We start from the raw sequence: 23,368 nt of genomic DNA on the forward strand, positions 1-23,368 counted from the left end.
GGTGCTGCCTTACCCCCACCCCCGCCCCGCGACTCGCTGCTCACGCTCCGCGCAGCGCCACGCTCCCTTTTTTCTCTTTCAGCATTGGGGCTGCCTCCCTTCCCTGCGCTCTGCGCGCGCCTATCCATCTCTCTTTCTCTCTCTCTCTCTCTCTCTCTCTCTCTCTCTCTCTCTCTCTCTCTCTCTCTCTCTCTCTCTCGCTCTATCCACGCCGCGGCGGTGACAATGCTGAGAGCGAGGGAGAAAGGCTAGTCGAGGCGCCAGCAGCGGCGATGCCTCGGCCGTCGCGCGCGAGCGAGAGGAGGACAGCAGCTACGCGTGGTGCAGAGCCATCGATGGAGGAGGCGTCACGTGGGCGTGGCGCGCAGGACTGGGGAGTGGGGGTGCGGACGCGAGCGCCAGCTGGCGGGAGCCGAGAGTGGGGGTGACGCAGGGCACGCGGACCTCGCAGAGGGCGGGGCGCCTCGTGACGCCATTGTTACGACTATGTGGCCTGGAGGATAGAGAGAGAGAAAGAGAGAGAAAGGACGAGGGGGAGCTGGTGGAACAGCAGCGCCACCGGTCTGCGGGAGGCGAAACGCCCGGCGCCGCGACGCTCTGCCGCTGTGTGTAATCGCTGCCGCAACACCACGCGAGCCCACTGTGCTGAAGCCCCGCAACGTCAGACACGACACTGTACTTACTACTGGCGGACTCGGTCTTCTTATTTTTCTTGCTGATAAGTCGTCGATCGCAGGGTTTGTAGTCAACAAGGATTGACGTTTGTAGGGAGTAGGAACAAGTGTATATTGTTTGACGTGAGTACGCTGCACATGCGGCAGGTGTATAGGCTGAATGTTTATTCGAGTGTCAACTGCTGTGCTTGTGTTTTCTTTTGTTGCATTATGTTTCGTTTGCTTTTGTCAAGTTCATATTTACGCCTTCATAGTTTGAAATCCAAAAGGTTCTCTCGACTTCTTTCGTTTTAATTGTAAAGTGTTTTGCAAAGCACACTCTATATTGAATCAAACTGTGTTCTGAAATCACTTGATTTATAGTTTTTAGTTGTTTTGATTTACATTTTTATCATTCAAGCAATGATTTTTCTGTACCAGTTTTGAAGAGCACGTTGAATGCACAATTATTGTTCAGAAATAAATTTCTTGCTTGTATTTTCAGTACTTATATGGCTTGATGAATGTTTATACTTATCACAGAGCCAATGAGTAAGGAGAAGTATATAAAAAATCGATGGTAAAATTCTTTCCATTGAATTTTACTTAGTGACAAACTTAGATGACTACTTGATACTAATGATATGATAATGATATTGTTAATGTGCACAATAGCTATAATTGCGTACAGTAATAGAAACTTGCATTTAATACTTTGAAAATACAAATAACTGCACAATTGTATTTGTACAACTGTTTTTTATAGCTTCTGTAGTATTCCCTGAAGACAGGATGCTGTAAATATAATTCGAAGAAGATATATAAAAACTTAATATGTAAAAGGGTATTTGCTCTGAATGGTTCCAAAATGTACATTTATATTTTTTAAATAATTGAAATTTTAATTTGAATCGAATTGAAGAATGTGTTCGAATCCATATTTCTATCTTTTGCTTGATAACAATTACATTATTGGAAATAAAATAATCCTGGTGGAAAATTGACCCTATTTCTGGGCAGAATTTCTGGCAAAATTTTTCAAAATAAAGTATCAACAGAAATTCGTTTCAGAGTATTGCCAGAGTTTTCAAGTTTTGATTAATCCCTGGTAGAAAATTAAAGGTTCGAATTTGCTAAGACCTTTAGACTTAGCTAACTGTTTTAACGGTTGCCAAGCTAAAATTTAACAAAAAATGTGGCTTAGGAACCGCTAAGTTTCCAAGATGTCTGCCGGAGGTTAATTTGAGGTTACGAGGTTAGGATAACCACCAGCTAAACGAATCAATTTAATTTTATTAATATTTCAATTTTTTACATTTAATATAGTCCTATTCTACTATCTGAACAAGGTTTGTATGATACGCATGCACTGCACTTCATTTCACTTGACCGTACCAAGTCATTTAAACATTCATTGTGGTTTTGAGTACATAATATAAGAATTTCACATTTTTCTTGGCATCGGTGATTTTTGACCAAAATCTCAAATCAGTCAATTAAAGTAATAACACAATAAAGATTATTGATGTGCACTCTTTTTGAAAATGCCAAGAGCTGATTAATAAGTTCAAACACTCTTTATTGTATGAATATTTGAATTGGTTCTTTTTTAGTTTAGTCTTGTTGAACAAGGCATTTTGAACTATTTAGTTTGCTAATACAAACAATTTTTATTTATTTTATTTGATCAGACAGCATGACATTATGCAATAACAGTTCATGACTTGGTACGGTCAAGTGAAATGAAGCGCGGTGCATGCGTATCATACAAACCTTGTTCAGATAGTAGAATAGGACTATATTAAATGTAAAAAATTGAAATATTAATAAAATTAAATTGATTCATTTAGCTGGTGGTTATCCTAACCTCTTAACCTATCTAGATACAACTTAAATATATTATCTAAAAATTGTTAATGTCGTTTGCATATCCTAACCTTTTTTCAATTATAATCAATCATATAGGTAAATTTATATTTATTAATAAAAGTTTTAACCTGACAATTGTATACGTATGGCTAGTAAACTGAATTTAAGCAAATTAACTGCAAGGAGCTGTGCATAAGCTTCTATTACAGTAAGCGGTTATTTAGCGGTTTTCTAAGCGGTTCATTGGCGTTATTGGTTAAATAAGCCATTGCTAAGCCATTGAACCGTTGACATTTCTACCAGGGTAATATGTCACAGTTGTGTGCATATATTTTTCTATGATATAAGTCATAAACAAACGTAACCATATGCAATAATTAAGTTTGAGTTACACAAGCTTGATTTATGCGTCAACATTATCGTCATCAAAAGTGAGATTTACAATATCTAAAAGTTAATCAATAATTCAACGACTATTATACTATTATTCGATTAAAAAGACAAATGCCAATAATATCGAATTTCAATCCACATCCTTTAATTTTCTTATCGCAAATAAAAAATAAAAAAATAAAATAACGATACGTTCTTTCATCATTTTCAGCGTCAATTTCCGCCCATAAATAAACCCGGGCAATAGCCAGTAAAGAGAGCAGAGCGAGCGGCGCAAAGAGGGTAAAGTGTATCATCGAAAATGTTCATCAGCGCACTGGCAAGTTAATCCTGTAGGTCGTGCAGTCGCTGATTTTTGCACCTCTGCAGCGCGGGCGCACGGCGTGAAATTTTTCGGAGCCGCGCGCTGAATCGACTGCGCAGCACGAACGTCGACGTATACGCGCCTGTGTGTGAAACGAGTTTCAGCGAGATGGTTTACAAATCCACCATAGTCAATACAGTCCCGCAAAATCGACCCGAACGCGTTTAACCTCGTTTAATCTCGTATTTTCCTCGTGTGCGCGCGCGCGCTCGCAGTTCAAAAAGCCATTAGGTTTTATCGCCGCTGCCCGGTGTGGCGCTCGCTAATCGTGACTTTGCCGTCCGCCAACGCGTTCCAGCGAGCCTTTTGCTTCCGCGATACCCTCCACAGCCTGTTGACAGTCGTCCCTTGTTCTGAAAATTCGCTGGAAAAATTCTGTTTGGATTTTTTGTTCGAAGCAACGCTGGCGTGTGACTCTCGCAAACGGATCTCGATCGAGATTCTTCGTGTTGGTCATTTTTCCAATTATTTATTTTCCTGCGCGGGTCTTTTTCTACGTTGTAATTTTCGATGATTAAGCTTGTGGAACACGTTCGAGTCATCGTTGAATAATTTATGATAATTTATTAAAAAATGATTCTTCCCGTGACAGAACGGATGAATTAGCCCGACACAATTAAAATAATGTTGGAGATGATTTCTGATTGTGTGTAAAAGAGATCGATCTCCTCTTCGATAAAACCTTCTCCATCCATTCTCTTTCTCGGGGCGAAGAAGAAGAGTATAAGGAAGAAGACGAGAGACGAAGAAGGTGGAAAGCGAGAAGAAAGTGTTAAAAAAAAGAAATAACGGTATACGAGCGCAGTAGTAGACAGAAGAAGAAAAGGCGGACAGAGCGATCGTCAGATAACCAGATTAGGACTGGGCCGAGCAAGTGAGTAGCGGATAGATATCCGCCTAATTACAGTTGGACGTTTGAGTGACACTTCTCATTTATATACCAGTTGTTGTGATGCCTCCAGACTTCTGCTCCTGCTTTTTTACGTCTCTATAGATTCGTGCACAAAAATGAACGCACTTAAGCAAAACTGCATTATCGCATATCAACGACAATAAATTCAAAAAATGTTGCAATGAAAATAAAACATTATATCTAGAAAGTTCTCAGTCTAAATTACAAAGCACTCGGCTTCAAGATCCATACACGAATTCAAGGGTTTTAAAAAATATAACGAATCCATTCATTAAAAAAGCATCCTTCTTTTTCTAAACGCCTCGCAGTTATAGCAAGCTGGATGGCAAAAGCGCTCCGCATCGTGACTCAACCCTTCCGACTTGCACACTCGCGAAGGTATGTATACAAAGTATACAAGGAGGACGATTCACGCATTATTCGACGCGGCTGTAGCGAGTATATATGTATACACATAAACGCGCGCGCCGCGGCAAGTGCATTTCGCGGCAACGAGGGCCGATATCTCGGTGTAATCAGACACCGTCGCAGGGAGAGGAACGTAATGTAATTGAAAACATCCGCGAATACGAGGGAGGCGAGAGATACATCCTCTGATCCTTGCCGCCTTTCTCCGCGCGGCGACGTCTTGCTCGCAATTAAAAAGCGCAGCAGCCTACTACTCCTCCTCCTTTTTTTCTACTTTATCTCATCTTTTTCTATACGCGTTCTTCCTCCGACTCTCGCTATTCCGCGTATAAATGTGTTTTCATTTGGCTTTGCGCATATTTTTCATTTTTTGCGCGTGTTTGCCTATCTTTCATTGAAAACTCACCTGCCACTTTTCATTCCAAACGAGTCGCCGGAGATGAACGTCGCGACGACTCTCGCGTATATATTAACGAGGGTTGTTTAACGCCGAGAAAAATGAGACTGTTTTTATTATTTTTGTTTGTATACCGTCGTTCATTTCCATACGCTTATACCTTTGCGATTTTGCGTTGCGTTGTCGTTTAATATAAGGATCTTTACAATGTCGTTATTATAACTTATGAAGAATAACGATGACTCGAGCTCAAAATACCACAACATCAGACCCTGGCCAGAAAATATTCCCACACGTACAATGTACTCGAGTACGTACACTTTGCGGATGACAGGGTGGTATACACATCAGAGCAGCAGCAGCAGCAGCAGCACAGCGTCGGCACTTTTCTGCGTCTCTTTCATCTCCGCCGCAAAAATTGACCTCGTTTATCCCAGTTACGAGCAGAGCAGCTCGCGTGTAGACCGAATTTTTCCAGCGATTATGTGGCCTTCGCGTACTATATACCTGCGGCGCCGGCGACGAAAAAAAGAAGGAAAAAACTTTCCCAGCAGCGGTGGGCAGCAGCAGCAGCAAGAGAGGAGCTCTTGTCTCGATACGTTGCGCGCGCATGAGCGAGCACGGGGCGCGATAATGCGTTTCAAAGTAGGTCTCTTCGGCCCCGGGTAAGTAGGTGTAAATGCCGCTGCGCCAAACCGTATCTTTGTGTATGTGTGTGTGTCGCGCACACGTCGGGCAAAAGAAATGCCGCCAAAGGCGCGCGCGGCTTTTCTTTCTTTCTCGTGCTATACGTATATACGTAGCTTCCATAGGAAGATTTTCTCACACATACCTATAGGGGATTCATCGAGAGGTGCAGTGCAGGGGTATGCATGTGGACTGTCGCTGGACACTTTGGGATTATACGTTTGATCGGGATATACAAGGTGCATGCATCATCGTTGCGGTCTCGAGTAAAGTGATTCTGACAAAGAGCGAGAACGAAAGAATCTGTACAATAACTATGCTACGAAATAAACTTACGAAAAAAGAGTTGGAAAATTTTGGTTGTATCCATACACAGGCCCGATGTGTACACAGGCATTACGAGTACACACATCATTTGTGTATATTCAAAGAGGGGGGGCAAAAATCTTGTGGGTAGGCGCAAAGCGCCGCCTCTGATGAAAAGCGGGCCGTACCAGTGGCTGCAGTAGCGCGGCTCGTGTTTTGCCCAAAGTTATGCACCCCATCTTCAAACAAGCCCCTTCTCTCCATCTCTCGTTTTTTCCCTCCTATATTCTTCGCTCTCTATTATACACACAGCTCGTTCGGACCCCAGCCCATGTCGGTGTATCTGGATATATCGCACGTGCATCTCCTCTCTCGGCGTGTGCGCGCGCGCTACTCGAAAAAACGCGGCTGATCGCGCGCTAATTTATGGGATTGTATGCAACGATATGTACCCCGTGACTTATGCCTGCAGTGCCCAGCACCGCCGGCGGGGAATAAAAATATATTCCTGCAAATGTCAACACTCGATAGAGAGAGAGAGAGAGAGAGAGAGAGAGAGAGAGAGAGAGAGAGAGAGAGAGAGACTCCGACAGAGAATGGATTATGAACTATATATAGCTATAGAGTCGAGAGCTGTTCGAGTGCGTGTATTGCCGTGAGCGGGCTTATCTCAATTTAGAAAGTTGACAGGAAATACGTGTCGCAGCGCGGAGCATGTGGTATATATTTGTATATGTATTCGAGAGTAAGGAGCGATCAATCATCATTATGTAACGTTATCGGAAAAATTAATTAATTTTTGCTGCGCTAAAGCCATACGCGCGCCGAAGAATTTTAAACGCGATCGTTAATTTTTATCTTGTTGAGTGTATGTAATTATTATTATACTCCGATGCACCTTGGCAAAAATTCGTATACTCGTTAAAATTGATTTCGTTCGGCTCTTTTGTCGTATAGTTTACGGCGCAAATTAAATTATTAAAAACGCAACGAGGAAAAATCAAATAAAAGGCAGATGCGCATAGCGGCGGGAGTATAAAGAGAAAAGCGAGTTGAAAAGAAAGCTTGATAAAGAAAGCGGCGCTTTAATCTCTCTTTGGCGAGGAGCTGCAGCAGAGCCGCGTTCGATGAAAAGGGGCAGCGCTGCGCAGCCAACCGCTCGCAACTTTTCGACTCATTATGGTAACGTGCGGTAAGTGTGCTCTTCCTATACTCTTTCTTCGTTCGACCACCGCTCTCGAAGCTAACTCGAATATCTATGGTCGACGAGTACGCAGGGGTTGTATCCCTACACACACCTTTTGCTCTTTTCCAAAAGTGCTTTCGCCGGACGTAGGAAATTTGATTGCGCTATGTAATTAATTCTGCTCAAAAAGTTGAGGCGATAGAAAGCTTTTGCTGAGATTGATTCCGGGTGTTAGCAATGAGAAAAAGATTTTGAAAACGTTGCGGGATTGATTATAAGATAGAAAAAATGTATACCGACAAATAGGCCTAATTATAGTCACAACAGCAGCCGATCGACCGCGGTCAGCCAAAAGAACGCAGGCCAACTAAAAGAAGAGTAAAATTCGTGGAAAGGCTCCTGCGCGCGCGCAAAAAGGAAGAAGGAAGTACAGCGGAAAGAAGAAGAATCAGCAAAGGAAGCTAAGCGAAAGCGAAAGCGACGCGATGAGCAGCAGCATCGAGTAGCCATATACACAGTATACACAGAGAGCAGACAGTAGTGAGAGAGAGAGAAAGAGAGAGAGAGAGAGAGAGAGAGAGAAAGGGCACGGTCCGGGAGCATCTCCCTTACATACATTTCGCGGCGGCTCATTGCACGCCTCGTCGCATCCGAATGGCCCTCACTCCCCTCTCGAATCCCCGCCGCCGTCCAGGTGGTATTTGTTCTCTGCTCTGCCACCCTTAAAAACTGAAAACTAGCTCGCGCGCGCGCATCTCGACCATAGATAGCATACTTATGCGCCGAAAAAAGCAGCTGCCGATGGTTTGGCACTTAGCACGCGCGCGCGACGGGCTTACTTATATATACGCTGGATGCTCGCGCGTCGACGATTTTTTTCTTTTTCTCTCCCAGCTCGGCAAGGTATTTGTTTATCTGCTTTCGCACTCTCTATGCTCTCTTTCTCGCGTGTTCCGGCTTTCCGCGCATTGTACGCAAACTTGTGCGGAAGTCTTTTCGAACTCCGCGCTGTAAAAGCGGTGTCTCGCGTACGCAATTTCCCAGCGACAATGCGAGCTCGGCAACGCAAAGAAACACGGGCAGTGTAATGCCGTACAATGAGTTGAATGTGCAGCCCAGCGGGCAGCTCGCATAGTTATATGGTATAGAGGCATTCGCGGCAAATAAAGTGTGAACTCGGAAATTAGCCTAAACGTCGCGAGCTTATACACTCCTCCCCTTTCGTTAACCGACAAATTGTCCGGCATTGTGCCGGGATGTCTTCGAGCCGCTCATTCATTGGCCCCCCTCGGCCGCGCAGAGAGAGAGAGAGAGAGAGAGAGAGAGAGAGAGAGAGAGAGAGAGAGAGAGAGCAGAGCGAGTAATTTTCGTAAAAACGAGGCTGGCACAGGTAAACAGGCCGAGATTTGCGAGAGCAAGCAAGAGAGAAGACCTAAGCCCGCGCGCACGTTAAGTAGGAGACAGGGAGGCCGTCGCTGCGTCGCCTCGGGGGGTAGCTTTAAGCCAGCCCTAAGAAGCAACGATATGCGGCGGCAGCCCCTTGCGATGCACTCCTCTCTCCCTCTCTTTTTCTCCGGGCTGTATGCCAAGAGAGAAACGCAGCGAATAACGTGCTTACGCGAGATCATCCGACCGCTATACGCTTTTTTCCTTCAATGGCTTTCGCATTAGGGACCGCGGCTTCTTCTGTCGTCGATGCCACTGCTGCTGATGCACGAGCCAGGACACGAAGCTTTTTGTCTGCGCAGTGTGCATGTACGCGTATAAAAAAAGCGGCCTCTCTGACTGAAGGAACGAACGCCGGTGTAGATTACTTTTCAGAATGGGCGGCGTGACGTAAACGACCTGCCGTTGTGCCCGCACAAAGACGCTGTTTGCTGACACAATTTTCCGAGATTATATGGCCGAGAGCGCCGCGCGCTTTTTTTTTAATTCTCTCCTATACTTTTCGCTCTCCTTTTCATAATACGCGTAGATACGCCGGTCGCTCGGAGTGCGCGCATGTGTCGGCAGAGTAGTCGCGCGTGTTTTTTACGCATCGAGTGATACAAGCGGGACACCGTGGAGTCTTATTGTGGTCTGCCGCGGACGAATCGCTTTGATATTACACACGCGCGGATGAGACCTTTTTGTTCGCGGGCGTGAATTTCGTAAAGCGGAATATCGGGGATCGGATCGCTTTTTCCATTTGCTTTCTCTGGAGTTTACACAAGCATGTACACGCGGATCTGAGTTTGAGGATAAACAATGTGTCGGGGCGAGATTCGACCGGTTGGATGTGCTATGTCAATTGAAAGTGAATTAAAAGCAGTTGTTTTCAAAACTGATGATTATATCCTATGATTCTAATAAAATATTCAAGGTCCTTATTACTTCGGACGGTAAGCCCTCTGCGCCGGTTCGTGCATTCCGAGGGTTCGTGTGTAGTTTCCTGAATAAACTCGTCGATCTCAAAATTCGGATGCTGCGGACCCGGCGTTCTACTATTTCATTGTGAAACATCACGGGAGATCTCAAATTACAACAACTGGAGCCAGTTAGCTCTACTGTTAAGTATTTGGTTATTAAAGTAAATTGATATGATTTTTGCTTTCTGAAATGTTTATGGTGAAATTGCTTTTTTAAAAGTCGGAGTATATTGAACCTTGATCTTCTTGTAGATTAATAAAAAGATTTACCATTAATTTTTTGGCTTTAGTCGAAACCTAGTGCGCAAGAGACATTTTCAAGTAACCCTATTATTTAACGTTTTTTTTTGCAATATCCCTTTACAAAAGAATGATTGCGATAATAGATCTAATGAATCGAAATATGTATCGCATTCCATGTTCCTCGCCAATTCATCGTGTGCATTTCGATTGAATTATTTTTCATTCGCAATACGTTCTCAAGTTCTCAGCCCCAAGCTGTGAAAACAAGAATTCCGTTATAAAGTTATAAATAATATCGTAATTAGTTGTGTTTCAAATAATCGAACCGAGTGAAAACATCGAGAGTGTATGTCGCGCCTGCGCAGTGGTGCTTTGAGCCGACAGCAGCTTCTCGGTACATAACCTTAAAGTGGCATAATCCCACTTAAAAGTTTCGCTTTCTTCATCATATGCGTCATCTCATTGGTCAATCGAAAAAAGGTCACGTTTAATAATCAATTTAAAATTTAAATTTATATTTTGGATTGGTTTTCGTACATGCATGAGCTCCTAACCTCGAAAACGTAAAAAAAGAAACGCACGACGATATTGAGCGTATTAGTTATCAGTATTAGCGTATTAGTTATGAAAACAAAGCAGTTTTGAACTGGCTCTTTTGTCGCCGTTTAAACTATATCTCAGTCTAAGGAAGGCGACAATAGGTGGCGCATGGACCTTTTCCGATTCCCTCGTATTAATATGCGCGCCAAGTCTATAGATATACTGGTATGCCACCCATGATAAAACTGCCTTATTTGGCCTGCTGTTTCAGTTGCTCACGATATAACTGCGCGCAAAGCGCGTCTAAAGTTGCTAATCAATTTAAAAACTTGCATAGTTTGATTTACTTCGGGATTGCAGAGGAAATTTGCAAATGATCGTTGAGCGATCCACAGGGTCTGGACAGAGTCGAACTTAGTGGTCAAGCAGCTGTCGACCCTGGCGGTTCGCACCGTAATCATCACTCTGTAGGAGCTAACAATTATCAGTAAAATTATGAAAAATTTGTAGTAAACCATTACAGTTTGATCATAATTCTTATATGCGCAAAAAAAAAGAGATTCGATGATGAATACTAATGTTTTATAATGTACTTGTTTCTAATATAGTTTAAATATTAGCAGCCAGTACATCTGAAACGAATGAAAAATGCATCCATCTTAATAACTACAATGCCAGCATTAGGTATGAGTAAGTCTGTAAAAAAGGGGCGTAGTATGGAAAGTATAGGAGAACACTTATAATATGAGTGGGGTATCAATTACAGGGATTTAATGAAGTCGAAAGTTTGACTATTACAAAGCTATTTCTAGGAGGAAGCAAAAGGTGGAAAGATTAATAAAAGTGTAGTCGCTTACTTCTACATTTAATGACTTAATACAAAAAATTTATGTAAAATTGATGACAAAAGACAGTAAGAAATTGTACAATTTACTAGCGCAATGATTGTAAATTCACGACAGTAGGCATACACAGTAGGCCCAAATAGGCAGTTTGGACTGTGGTAAAATGCTATATTATCTAGACTCGCTGTGTAAATAGTGATAAGGGTTATAGGAAGTTACCTATCTTCGCTAGTCAGCTAGTTGAATCGGTAAAGGGCATTTCTCCGCGCATACTCGGTATGCACAAACTGCAGCCTCACGGACAATCCTGAATTACTCACCATGCAAATAAGTCCTTGGAAAAAAAAATCTGAAATTTCGTAAACCTTATAGATAAACTATATCAGCTGAAACGCACGTATTATACCAGATGGTTCGACATCAAAGATATACCTGCGTATACCCGCTCGGGAGAGTCACTCTCGCGTACCGAGCCGCTGCACAAGAGCAAAAATCAAAGATTTTTCTCGTCGCCGCGCGCCTCCGATGAAAGAGCCGAGAGAGCGAAGAAAAAAAGAAACACACATTATATACCCCCACACGTTTATACATAAGAAGCGATCCGCAGAGGAGAGAAAAGCCCCAACAGTCCTTTGTGGTGCGCGGGACGAGCCTCCTTCATTGCGCCGCTCGCGCGGGCACCGGAGGATAAGAGGCAGAAACAAATCCGCCAGCTTTTGGGATGCACGGTGAAAGGATCGGGGAAAAAGTATAAAGCGAGGGAGAGAAGATCGAAGGAAGAAGCGCCGCCTTGATCGTCCCGATAGCCGCGTCGAGAGGTAAGCTGTCTAGGAATGCAGCTCCTCTCTCGCCCTCTCTCTCTCTCTCTCTCTCTCTCTCTCTCTCTCTCTCTCTCTCTCTCTCTCTCTTTGACGGGACACTCGAGAAGAACCGCTGCAGCAGCATCGCACATGTTATACGCGCGTGCGTATGTATCGCGCCGGTCCCTTTTTTTCTTCATTTTCTTTGTCTTTCGATAGTTTTTTTATCTTCATCGCGGGCCGCTCTCTCTTTCTGCACTTTTTCTTGCTCTTTGTGCATATTAGTTCTTTGTTCGATTTTTTTTTCTCGCACTTCTTTTTAGTACGAGTACGTGTTTAATTTTGAGAAATTTTACAACGTTTAATAAACTCAGATGGATGCGAATCGAAAGAAAATATCCAGAACTATTCCGCCAAACGCGCGTCGCCATGCAACACGATACATCCGATGAAAAATGAAACAAGCCAAAGAAACGAGCCACGCGCCCCTTTAATCTCGGCTTTTTGCACTGATGTGCGGTGTACGCACACACATACGCGCATATAGCAGAGGAACCGCGTTGCCGACTCGACTCAGGGGAACAGTTGGTCTCTGACTCCGCGCCGCGCATGTGACTGTGATTGACCACGTTACACGCAAGACTGCGCTGATCGCGATGTGCTCGCTACGATACACCGAGCGCATTACACGAAGCCATTCGAGAGCTACACACAGCTACACATAGCACAGAGAGATCGCCTAATCTATTTTCGCATGAGACGAATTGGATTTTTACCGCGAATTACTGCCATGTATAGCTCGTACTCCCGGGATCGTAAAATCGATTATTTTCCTCAAAGATTCGTTTGTGCGATCCCGCAGTTGCAATTTCTTTCTCGCTTTATAGGCACCTATAGCTATGCACCACCCGTCACGCATCAACGGCCATCCAAATGATAGCCCCGTGAGTTAGCCGCGCAGCTGCGCGGTGGATAATTAAACTATCATGCAAATGGAATTTCGAAATCAGCCCGCGATCCGGGCCCAGGAATCTTCGTCTTCTTCTCCTTTATTTTCGAACGAATGTCAGACTACACCGGTAGCCGCGACGCGCGAGTGAGCAGCGCTGCAGCATCTCTCGGCGTCGAGCAAAGCATTCTTTACGTCAGGGTTCACGAAGCGAGCTTCAACAAGCGAGACGACAAGAACCAGAAGAGGTCAGCGGGATACCTGGAGGATCGAGCTACTGGTTGTCTCGCTCGTCGTTATAGACTCTCTCTCTTGTGTTTCTGGATGCTGCATCGCCAGCTGATTGCATAAGCATCCGCAGTTGGCACCTCGTAGTCTTCTTTCCACTCGATTAGCGCTCCTATTTTCCCGATCTCACGCAACGTTTTATACGATAAGCCGAGTATAATTATAAACGGTATTTTGATCTCGCTTCGAAATTTCGGTTTCATATTTATCGAGATGTAGTGAAAAACGAGACAAAAATCTCTTCGATTATGTTGCGACGTCGAAAAGGCATCTAATTCCAGACGTCGTTCGCCACTGAACAGCAGCGCTCAGCACGAGTCCACTTGGTGCTCTCTCGCGTCCATCCGCCTTATACACGCCGTCGTATACGAATTTCAAATATCGCGCTCCGCCTCTTCGTCTCCTTCGTATATACCTATACACAGGCTCGACACAAAGTACACTTGGTCTACCTCTTACATTTCTCACGTGCAGAAAAGAAGGAGCCGATCTTGAAAAACGACTGGCGCTGAGGCATCCCGCTGTGACGTACGCTGGATTTTTTCTTCTCTTTTCTTTTCTTTTTATCGTGACGTGATACGTTCGCTCCGAGAGCTGCTACTACAGATGCATGAGGGAAAAAGGAAATCAGTAGATGGCTTTTATCTTCTTTCTCGGCTCATCGTTCTTGAGCTAAAAATATAACGTGCGCTATGCACATGATAATGCCCGATACGATGATGGCAAAAGTTTCAGTCGAGCCCGTGACTCTCGGCAGTCTGTACTTGAATTCACTCGTCGTCGATTCGTAGAGAGGAATATGTTCAAAAAGTGTACCGACAGTTTTTCGCCATGCATCGTTCTTCTGTTGGCTACTTCTTCAACTGCTATGACGCTGCACTCTTTCGACGAGTGGGGTGTCACGCAGGTGGACGTGAGAAGACTGACGTACGCGTGGACCATAACCAACTTCAGTTTTTGCGATCAAGAAACGGGCGAGATTATCGAGTCGCCCGTATTTTCGACCGGAGACGACGACGAACACAAGTGGCAATTGCATCTGTATCCAAAAGGCTATAATCGCAATTACAGCGATTACCTGACTCTGTTTTTGAAACACGTTTCCGGAAACAAAGTCAAAGTGATGTTCAATCTCGCGTTACTAAGCGGCTACAATAAAATCGCGAACGTTAAATCCCTGCCCTATACGTTTGGCCCATCAGCTACCAGGAACGGCTACTATCAGTTCATCGAAAGCAGTTCGATCTACAACAAAGCTTACGCTCTGCTACCCGACGACAGACTGACGATGATCGTCGACATCTTCATGAACGTTCGTCTCGTGAATATTTCTGGACACTGCACTGTCAAAAGCTCGAAAGTATCCGAGGAAGCCCACTACGACAATTTCGCAAAACTTTTGGACGACAAGCTCTTCAGCGACGTTCTACTTCTCGCGGGTGATGATGTGTTCGAAGCCCACAAAGCGATACTGGCCTCGGTTAGCCCAGTTTTGAAAGAAGAGTTACGGAAAAGTGTTAACAACGATACCAAAAGCATCTTGCACATACCCTATACAGACGCTGAAACGTTTAAAGAAGTTTTGAGATTTATCTACAGTGGAAAGGTGGAGAATATCAAGAACGTGGCCAAAGAACTTTTGATCGTAGCTGATCGGTTCGAGATACAGCAGCTGAAGAGTTTGTGCGAAGAGGTTCTGTGTCAAAATTTAAACACCGAGAACGCCGTCGACACTCTTTACGTCGCTGAAAATTACAAGGCCGAAAGTCTGAGGGAGCAGGCCTCGAATTTCATCGTCGCGCACGCCAGCGAAGTGACCAGTTCCATCGGTTTCAAAACCATGGAAGTACTTCACCCTCATCCGATGCTCCGAATTTTTCGGAGCTTGACGAATGCGACGCAGACTTAATCGATTGTATTTTCAGTTCTTGTACAGATTGATAAATAAATAAAAATTACGGATATAAACTTATCCATCGAAGAGTAAATAATATTCCCGAGTATAAAACCAGCGATCTAATTCGTACACATTAAAATCGAAGGAAAGACGTTAAAAAAGCGAGCTCGGACACGTTAAAAAAATATCAAAAAACTCGACGTTCGCTGGCGAAGGAAGAGGAAAGTTCTGCGGACACAGACGGTCGATAGCCGCGCGTCTCCTCCAGTTCCTCTTCTTCGTACGATGCATATATAATCTACAAGAGGTAAGCATATGCGCGCGAGCAAAGTAGGATGGAGACAGTCGGACAGGAGGCGCGCGCGCGTGCGAGCGGCATTTTTCGAAGTCCTTGGCGGCAGCCGCCAACGTCTGAGAAACATGACAACAAGATCCGTCACTCGGTGACAGAGGTGCTGCCCGCTTCCCTCGTCCGCTCGCATATGCTCCTTTGGCTATGCGTCCTTCGCTCCTTTCGCTGCGAGACTATTTGCTTTGCGTTATTTTATACATTTGCAAAGTAAGCCCGTATGTGTAAGTACACACCGGCTTTTCCGCTCGAGTTGCAGGTTTGGGTTTCGTTGCTTTTTCTGTTACGCGCGCGAGTATATGTATAAATGTTGATAATCGAAGTATATCTGCAGCTCGGTAATGAGCTTGTTAACGAAGAGTAAGCATTACGTGCGATAATTCGAGAATAATATTTTTTCTATTATAATTAACGCTCTCGCTTCGAAAAGATTGTATGCACACAAAAATCAATGAAGAGCCGACGCCGTTGGTATACCCTTGGAAAGCTAATGGAGCTTAAAATAAAGAAAATAATCGAGGAGAACATCTTACACATAATTTAATAAAGCGCAGATGATCTTTTTATTCGCAAAACAAGTCTGCTATACAGCGAAGATAAGGACCATACAGTGTACTTCGTGTGTGTGTATATATATAGGTGTATAACAAGAGGACATCGAAAGGAGAGTTCGGGGAAAAGAGCCGCGGAAGAGGTGCGCGCATACGAGGGAGAGAGAAATAGACGCCGGGACCACCCCGTCCGCGAGTGATCGTGGTCCGATCACGTAAACTGGCCGCCCTCTCATCGATCATACCTTCGTGCCTCGTGTCACCGATCTCCTCGTCGTCCTCTCCTTTCCGACTCAGGCGCGCGTGACTCTCGGCGTGACTCTCACTGATATGCGCTCTTTCTTTTTATATCCCGAGCCCGACGCTTTCTAAGTTGATTTCATGTCATAAGCCGATCTTTACGTGTTTTTAATTGCCGGGCACTTATAAGCCTCTCTGTGATCGGCTTTTTGCTCACGAGAATTGATGATTCGAGGGAATTTGAATTTTTAAGATCGAAAATAGCAATAGCTTCTATCACGCGAATAAACGAAAACAATGGAAGACGTTTAAAGACGATTTCACTTCGGTTCTATTATCGTACACTATACACGGTACAATAAGCTCGCTAATTATCTGCAATAATATTCCATCGGGACACGAAGCGTGCCGCGCAATTTATACTCGATCGATAAAGCGTGCGCGCACGAGAATATTTATTACGAAATAATACTCGATCGGAGGGAAGAGTAGCACGAGAAAAAGAGAGAAATAAAAGACAGCTCATCAATCCGCGCGCGGCGACGAGCCAAGTCGCGATAATGACACGCTCGTTCCGAGCGAGCGGCGCGGCAAAGATTCGCGAGCGCTGTTTTCCCGTCTATGTCTATATATAATGCCACGTTATTGCAGACGTCGAGATTTCAGCTCTCTCCCTCTCTCGTTGGAAGGATTTTCGCGCGAGATGCTTTTCACTGGACAGTATGGTTCTAATTGCAGATTGATCGTCTCTGAATAAAGCAATTAACCGGCCGCTGCGCCAACTTCGCGTAATTGCACGTGTAGGCGCTTGATTTACCTGCAATGCTTCATACGTGTGAGCTGTGTATAGGTACACGGGCGTTTGAATTGGAATTTACGTTTTTTCTAGAAGGCGTCGTTGTTACACACGACTGATGAGCGACGGAACAAAGGTCTATTATCGAGACAATGCACGCTCGAGCGTTATCGCGCACAAGCGAGCGTACATAAGGATGAATGAAAATTCGTTCGCGATTCGAGTGGGTTGAAAAGAGAGGGTGTCGTGTATAAGGTTGGCTCCAAGGAATAAAATTATACCGCCGTAATGCGGCACGTGCCAGTGTCTCCCGACCGCACACTGCTAAATTTGTAATGTCTGCATTAAACGCGCGGAAATTTGCATATTGGAAACGCGCACTAACAAGCTGTGTAATATTTTTCACACTGCAAACGATCGCTTCGTCGAGTGTATAAAAGCAAACTAATCGTACCTTTGCACGCTGCACACACACACACACACACACACAACTCCAAAGTACACACGCCCCACACTAGATTCATCGGTTTTTCAATTTCCTCGCTATAGCGCGGAGAAGGAGGGAGTAGCCTCTCGATCTGCAGACACACAGGAGAGCGAGTATGGACTACATTACATCGAGGCTCGGAGCTCGTCGACGATGGCTATCGACTCGATTCGCTGGTGTGAAACGTGGCCCGCTCGCATTTACCTACCTGGTCGGGACACTCGATCCATCATCATGTCGACAGAACATTATCGAGCGCCCTCTCCCCCGTATACACACACACGTATACGTACACACTCCTCGACGGGTCATATGTATGCGCGCGTGCAGATAGGGGCCTTTTCGGATTATTGATGCCAAGATTTGCAGCACGCGTACCGTATGCACACGTCCTCTCGCGCGCGAAGAGGCTATATCGGCCGGGGATAATCGCGCGGCGATGTTGCGAAGTGCAAGGCTCATTAGTGCAGTCAACGTACTTATCCCTCGGCGAGTAATGTCGTTTCCCCTATCGCGTAAACGGATATAATATTGATGTACGTAACGCGATTCCCCTTGTAACAATGTGCAAATGCTCTGCGCAAATCTCCGACGCATCGAGACCGATCGGAGCGCGCGCAAAGGCGGTCGAATTCCTTCGGTCTTAGCGCGGCACGAAAACCGCAAACGGATAATCGTCTGTTTCTTACCGCAGCAGTACGCAGCCGTGTAACGAGACAGAGAGAGGGGGGGGATATAGTGTAGCTGCTCTTGCGCTCCGTGCGCGCACTCATCCCCGCTGCTGGGGCTTCTTCTTCTTCGCCGTCTTCTTCCTCGGAGCGCCGAGTAGACCGCAACGTAAATACTCGGCCGCTACCCGAATTAGCGTAATCCTTTTTAAATAATAAACCCTCGTTAAGTGTAATGAATCCGCCGGGAAAGCGAGAAGGCTCTATATATAGCCCCCTGTACCGCTGTGTACTGCATGCAGCGGCTATATCTTCTTTTTCTTCTTCTTGTCTAGTACATTGTCTCATGGAGCTTCTATTATACGTTTCGGAAAATGGCAGGAATTAATTTGAAAATGTGACACCTTATACTTCTTTTGGCCAAGTGATGATTCTATAAACTCGCTATATCGAGAATAGGCGCTGCATAATAATCAACGAAGCTGTAGAGAAGAAACAAAGATGTCAAATAAGAGCCGGGAGTGGAAGAAACAGAGGGACGCAGTCGGCGGTGGATATGGCAGAAAGAGATAAGGAATATAGACGAGCGGAAGAATAGAGGAGCCGACAGCGAGAGAGGGAGATAGAGACAGATCCGTCGTTGTGTCCCCCGAAAGACTATAAGAAAGTTTTCGGACTTCTGGGTTCTCGCGCTTAGCCTCATTATGCCCGCGGCTTGGATATTTGGATACCCATAATCCCTTTTCTTCGACTCAACCTCAAGCCACTTTAATCTACCTGACTACGGAACAGGGTGACAAATAATATCAAGTTGCTCGCGCTCTCTCTCCCTCTCTTGCTCTGTGGGAGTTTAAGGACCTGCTCTGTATCTGATTTTCGAATGCTTTCTTTCTGCCGACGCCGCCATTGGAACCGCTCCTCTCTCTCTCTCTCTCTCTCTCTCTCTCTCTCTCTCTCTCTCTCTCTCTCTCTCTCTCTCTCTCTCTCTGCCACTCGCGCGAAAGATGATCCATCGGATTTCGTTGGAAGATGATTTCGTTGCGATGATATGAGTAAAGGAGCCGCTCAGCTTTTCGAGGCCGGTGTCTCTCGCACTGACACGACAGCTTTTATATTTAATAAAGCCAGATTTTTTCGGAATACGCCGGCCTCGTTTGTTCGCTTCTCTTTTCGTCCGAACGATTTTGTAGCGATAGTCGATATTATTATCACACGCGTCTTTAGAGGCTGTAATTGCGGGCGTACTCTGCATCGATTAATCAATTTACTGTAACGAATAGTACAATACACCTATACTGTCTCTTGAGAAAGATAAGACTGTACGCCCCGACGATTCATCATGCAGAGAGCTTATACGCACGACACAAAAACATGACACAGTGACATTTTAATTCGGCATCATACCCACACACCACATACTAGCTTACTCATCGCGCCGTTCATTTTTCTCTGGCGTATACATCAAACGCAATTACAATAAAGGCGCGCAACTCGCGCGCAGGAAATCCGCGCGAGCTTAAATAACGAAGAAACACCGAAAACCTCATCAGCAGCGGCACACATGTCTCCTACGAATCCATCATGCGTGCATAAAGCAGCCTCTCGCATATGTGGGCTGCAAGTGCGCTGCATGTACCTAGCGCACGGAGGGGGCGAAAGCAATCCACGGATCTTGGCTCGTTTCTCGACACACGCACACACACACACACGATGTTATACACCGAGAGAAAGTGCGCCGCTGCCGCGTGGCTTCTTTGATGTCGTTGCCTATGCGCCGTCATTTCGCGTGTGTAAAGAGGGCTGCCGAATGGCAAGCGCGCGTTTACCGCTGGCATCGATATTATGCAGTGGGGGGCTGGAATCGCGGGTCTCTGTGTGCAACCCTTGCCTTATCCACCCTCGACGAGTCGCTAAACATCGCCCTCGTGCATCGCTCACGCCGTGTCTTCTCGTCTGGCGCTGTGCGAAGGAGAAGCTTTCGTTTCGCGCAGGTGCGGCGCGTCGGGCAGTGAGAGATGTAATTCGCAAATTTATTAAAAATGCGATTATAGCTAAAACCAATATAATAGCCGCGACGTTTTTGAATCTACGCATAGTGGTGGTAGAGGAACCGCAGCTGCTTTAATATTTTACCCAGAGACTATAAGTAGGCATCGGTTTCATCGCTCTCTCTCTCTCTCTCTCTCTCTCTCTCTCTCTCTCTCTCTCTCTCTCTCTCTCTCTCTCTCTCTCTCTCTCTCTCTCTCTCTCTCTCTCTATCTCTTTCCACGGATTTTCTTCTCCCTCTTTGTACTCGCCGCCCCTACTTTCGCATCCCTTCGTCGCCGCGCGGTGTTGGGGACCTCGACGTCGGCGCGCCGAACTGCGACACAGTTTGTAAACAGCGTAAAACTGCCACTCGATAACCGTCCCCGTGTATGAACCGTCGCCGTTAACGTATACATCATAGACTCGCTCTTTCGACCCTCGACGCACGAAGTTGGTTTAATGGATGTGTAAGCAACTATTTGATCCCCTTATCAGAGATCGAACTCGAGGGTCCTTTCGAGTGTGTTCCATACTACACTCTACTCTCACGGAAGATCACCGTTAAACTTTTCATTACTATAAATGACTCTTTTTAGGAAGCTTCGATAAAACCTCCGCCGGCGATTAACCGCGTACTCGGACTTGGAAATGCATAATGTGTATCAAAGCATTTTTATCGCTTTATATATCGACGCTAGGAGATGTCAAATAGTGATATTAATTCAAATAGATAAGTGTGTTATAGCATGTGCAGCTCAAGCAGGCTCAATAACGGCAGTTTTCGAATAGGTAATCTACATATATGCTATATGTGCACTGTAAGCGCAAAAAGTGTTGAGGGAAATCGAAAAGCACCTACGCGCCACCTATCTTCGCTGATCGGAGACTTCAAGCGTTCGACCGATATTGCGGGCGATATTATATGCGTATGGGTGAATCAATTAGTTTTATAGATAGTAATATAAGCTTAAAATATTGAATGTTACCTCCAAAGGTCTAATCGAAACGTTACGAAATTTCGCGGAACTCTCGAGATAATAACGGAATACACCCGCGAAAAGGCGATCGGACTTGACGAATGATTAATGAAGCGAGTTTTCGAATTCGACAGCGATAGCATTGAAAAAAAAGAACGATTACATATAGCCGACAAGAGATCTCGGCGTGTGGAACACCCGTGCATAGTAATGCGAAAAATCCGTATACAGTTGCGTCTGCGATGACGATGGCCATTCAATTATACAGGGGGCGAGACATCAATACTCATTTAAGGCACAGATCCGGCGAGATATCGGCCCGAGAGAGAGAGAAAGAGAGAGAGAGAGAGAGAGAGAGAGAGTGAGTGAGAGAGAGAGAGGGAGAGAGAGAGAAAAGATCCAGGCGAAGATCGGCCCTCCGCACGCGCGCGACTGTAACAAATGATCGACTCGTGAACAGGCAGGACTGTATGCCTTCTATATGACGTTACGACTGTGAGTGCTGTACGGTTCACCAATAGAACGGCAAAGAGAAAGGGTTGCCGAGCGAGAGGAGTGAGCAAAATGAATTGGGAGTAGGAAAAGGGCAGCTAAATTTGAGATCAAGTGTGAAATTCGTATACAAACCTCTATAATTGGCGTAAGTGCATCAGTCATCTTTCTCCTCGTCCGCAGAACAATAAGATTCTTGAAATCGAAAAAGCAACGATTAATAATGCAAACAGTGCACACAGCCCATCCAACGCTTGAGAATTAACGACAATACGAAGCCGATAGAGATGATCGGACAAATAGAGAGGTATAGATAGAGCGTGCGCGGGCTACAGCAGTAAAAAAAAGCAATAAATCAAATGACACACAGACAGGCAGATATCAATCTGCCGCATTGGGAGGTAGAGTGTATCGAGCGAGAGAGAGAGAGAGAGAGAGAGAGAGAGAGAGAGAGAGAGAGAGAGAGAGAGAGAGAGAGAGAGAAGAGCAACACTGCCGCGTATGTCCACATATAGTTGCAGCGTAATGCCATGGACGTCGCTCACGTGTCGGCGCATAGAGAAACTCAGCAGGCGGTTTCGCTCTCGCACCACTTGTTCTCGGGAGCTTCTCATTCTCTCTCTTGAATTGTCACAGATTGTGTGTTACTGCAGTGCGTATACTCTTTGTTCTCGGAAAATCAATCATGCGCGTTTAGAGAAATTAGCTGTAACGTAGAGTGTGAATGGAAGAAGCATTATGGAAATTAAGAGTGATCCCTATCGGCGAGATGCTCTCTCTCTCTCTCTCTCTCTCTCTCTCTCTCTCTCTCTCTCTCTCTTTCTCTGGGTTGGAGAGCAATGTTGTATCGGTGATAGACACGTTAGTCTTTTGAAATTTATCTATACGCTTAATAACTTGAGAACGATTGCAATCATCTATTTGATTTACTTTCGTAAATTTGGCGTCGCTGAAAAATCGAAAGAAATCAATCTCGTTTCTCCAAATCATTCACCCCGAGTCATAAATCAGCACCCTCGCAGACACAGAAAAATTCACCTCTCGATGAGAAAGTCGAAAAACGCAGCATCGGCACGATTTTCCGGCTGCTCGCATATTATACGCCTCGGGATGAAGTGCTCATCGCGTTCGACCACTCGTCGTCCTCTCCTCTCTGACAAATAGGCCGCATTGTCGCTTGAAATTTCGAAGCTACTTGGACACAATAATTATTGCCATTGTCGCGCGAGAAGCGACTCAAGAGAGTAGCTAGGACGACCCCCGAGGTGCTCATTGTCGCAGAGCCGCTTCATTCAGGGCTTTTAAGGAGCAAAGTGACCATACCAAGGACACAATCTCTCGCGCGACGATTCTCCTCGGCGCAGCGGCGGTCGATTCCACGCGGCAATTCAATGCCGGGAAGATGTGACGTCTCTTTTTTCACCAACTCTCCATACACATATCCCCCTCCTTACACTTTTTCCAGCTTTCATTCACGAGTCTGTCTGTCTGTCTCTGTCTCTCTCTCTCTCTCTCTCTCTCTCTCTCTCTCCTTTTCTTTCTCACGGCAGCACTGACCGGCGGCAGCAGCAGCACCTGTGTACCCGCACATAATGAAGTCCCGAGAAGGTCGATTCTGACCCCCTCATAGATGC

At 45.3% G+C, this 23,368-nt stretch overlaps 1 protein-coding gene and 1 long non-coding RNA gene across 2 annotated transcripts; both read left to right on the plus strand.

Moving 5' to 3' along the window:
• The first annotated feature begins 496 nt into the window (after window positions 1-496).
• On the plus strand, window positions 497-4,379 carry LOC103317114. Its single transcript, XR_004226999.1, has 2 exons — window positions 497-797; window positions 3,127-4,379. It is a non-coding gene; the product is annotated as an uncharacterized LOC103317114 (long non-coding RNA).
• Window positions 4,380-14,117: 9,738 nt separating this feature from the next.
• On the plus strand, window positions 14,118-15,158 carry LOC103317118 (speckle-type POZ protein B-like). The gene has a single exon (XM_008213891.1). It carries the CDS (start codon window positions 14,118-14,120, stop codon window positions 15,156-15,158), a length of 1,041 nt encoding a protein of 346 aa, XP_008212113.1.
• The last annotated feature ends 8,210 nt before the right edge of the window (window positions 15,159-23,368 follow it).

The sequence above is a fragment of the Nasonia vitripennis genome (assembly GCF_009193385.2).
Source record: "Nasonia vitripennis strain AsymCx chromosome 3 unlocalized genomic scaffold, Nvit_psr_1.1 chr3_random0004, whole genome shotgun sequence".
NCBI classification, from domain to species: domain Eukaryota; kingdom Metazoa; phylum Arthropoda; class Insecta; order Hymenoptera; family Pteromalidae; genus Nasonia; species Nasonia vitripennis.

What these genes read in the sequence shown, in the direction of transcription:
- LOC103317118 (XM_008213891.1), top strand. Translation starts at nt 14,118, where the DNA reads ATGACGCTGCACTCTTTCGACGAGTGGGGTGTCACGCAGGTGGACGTG.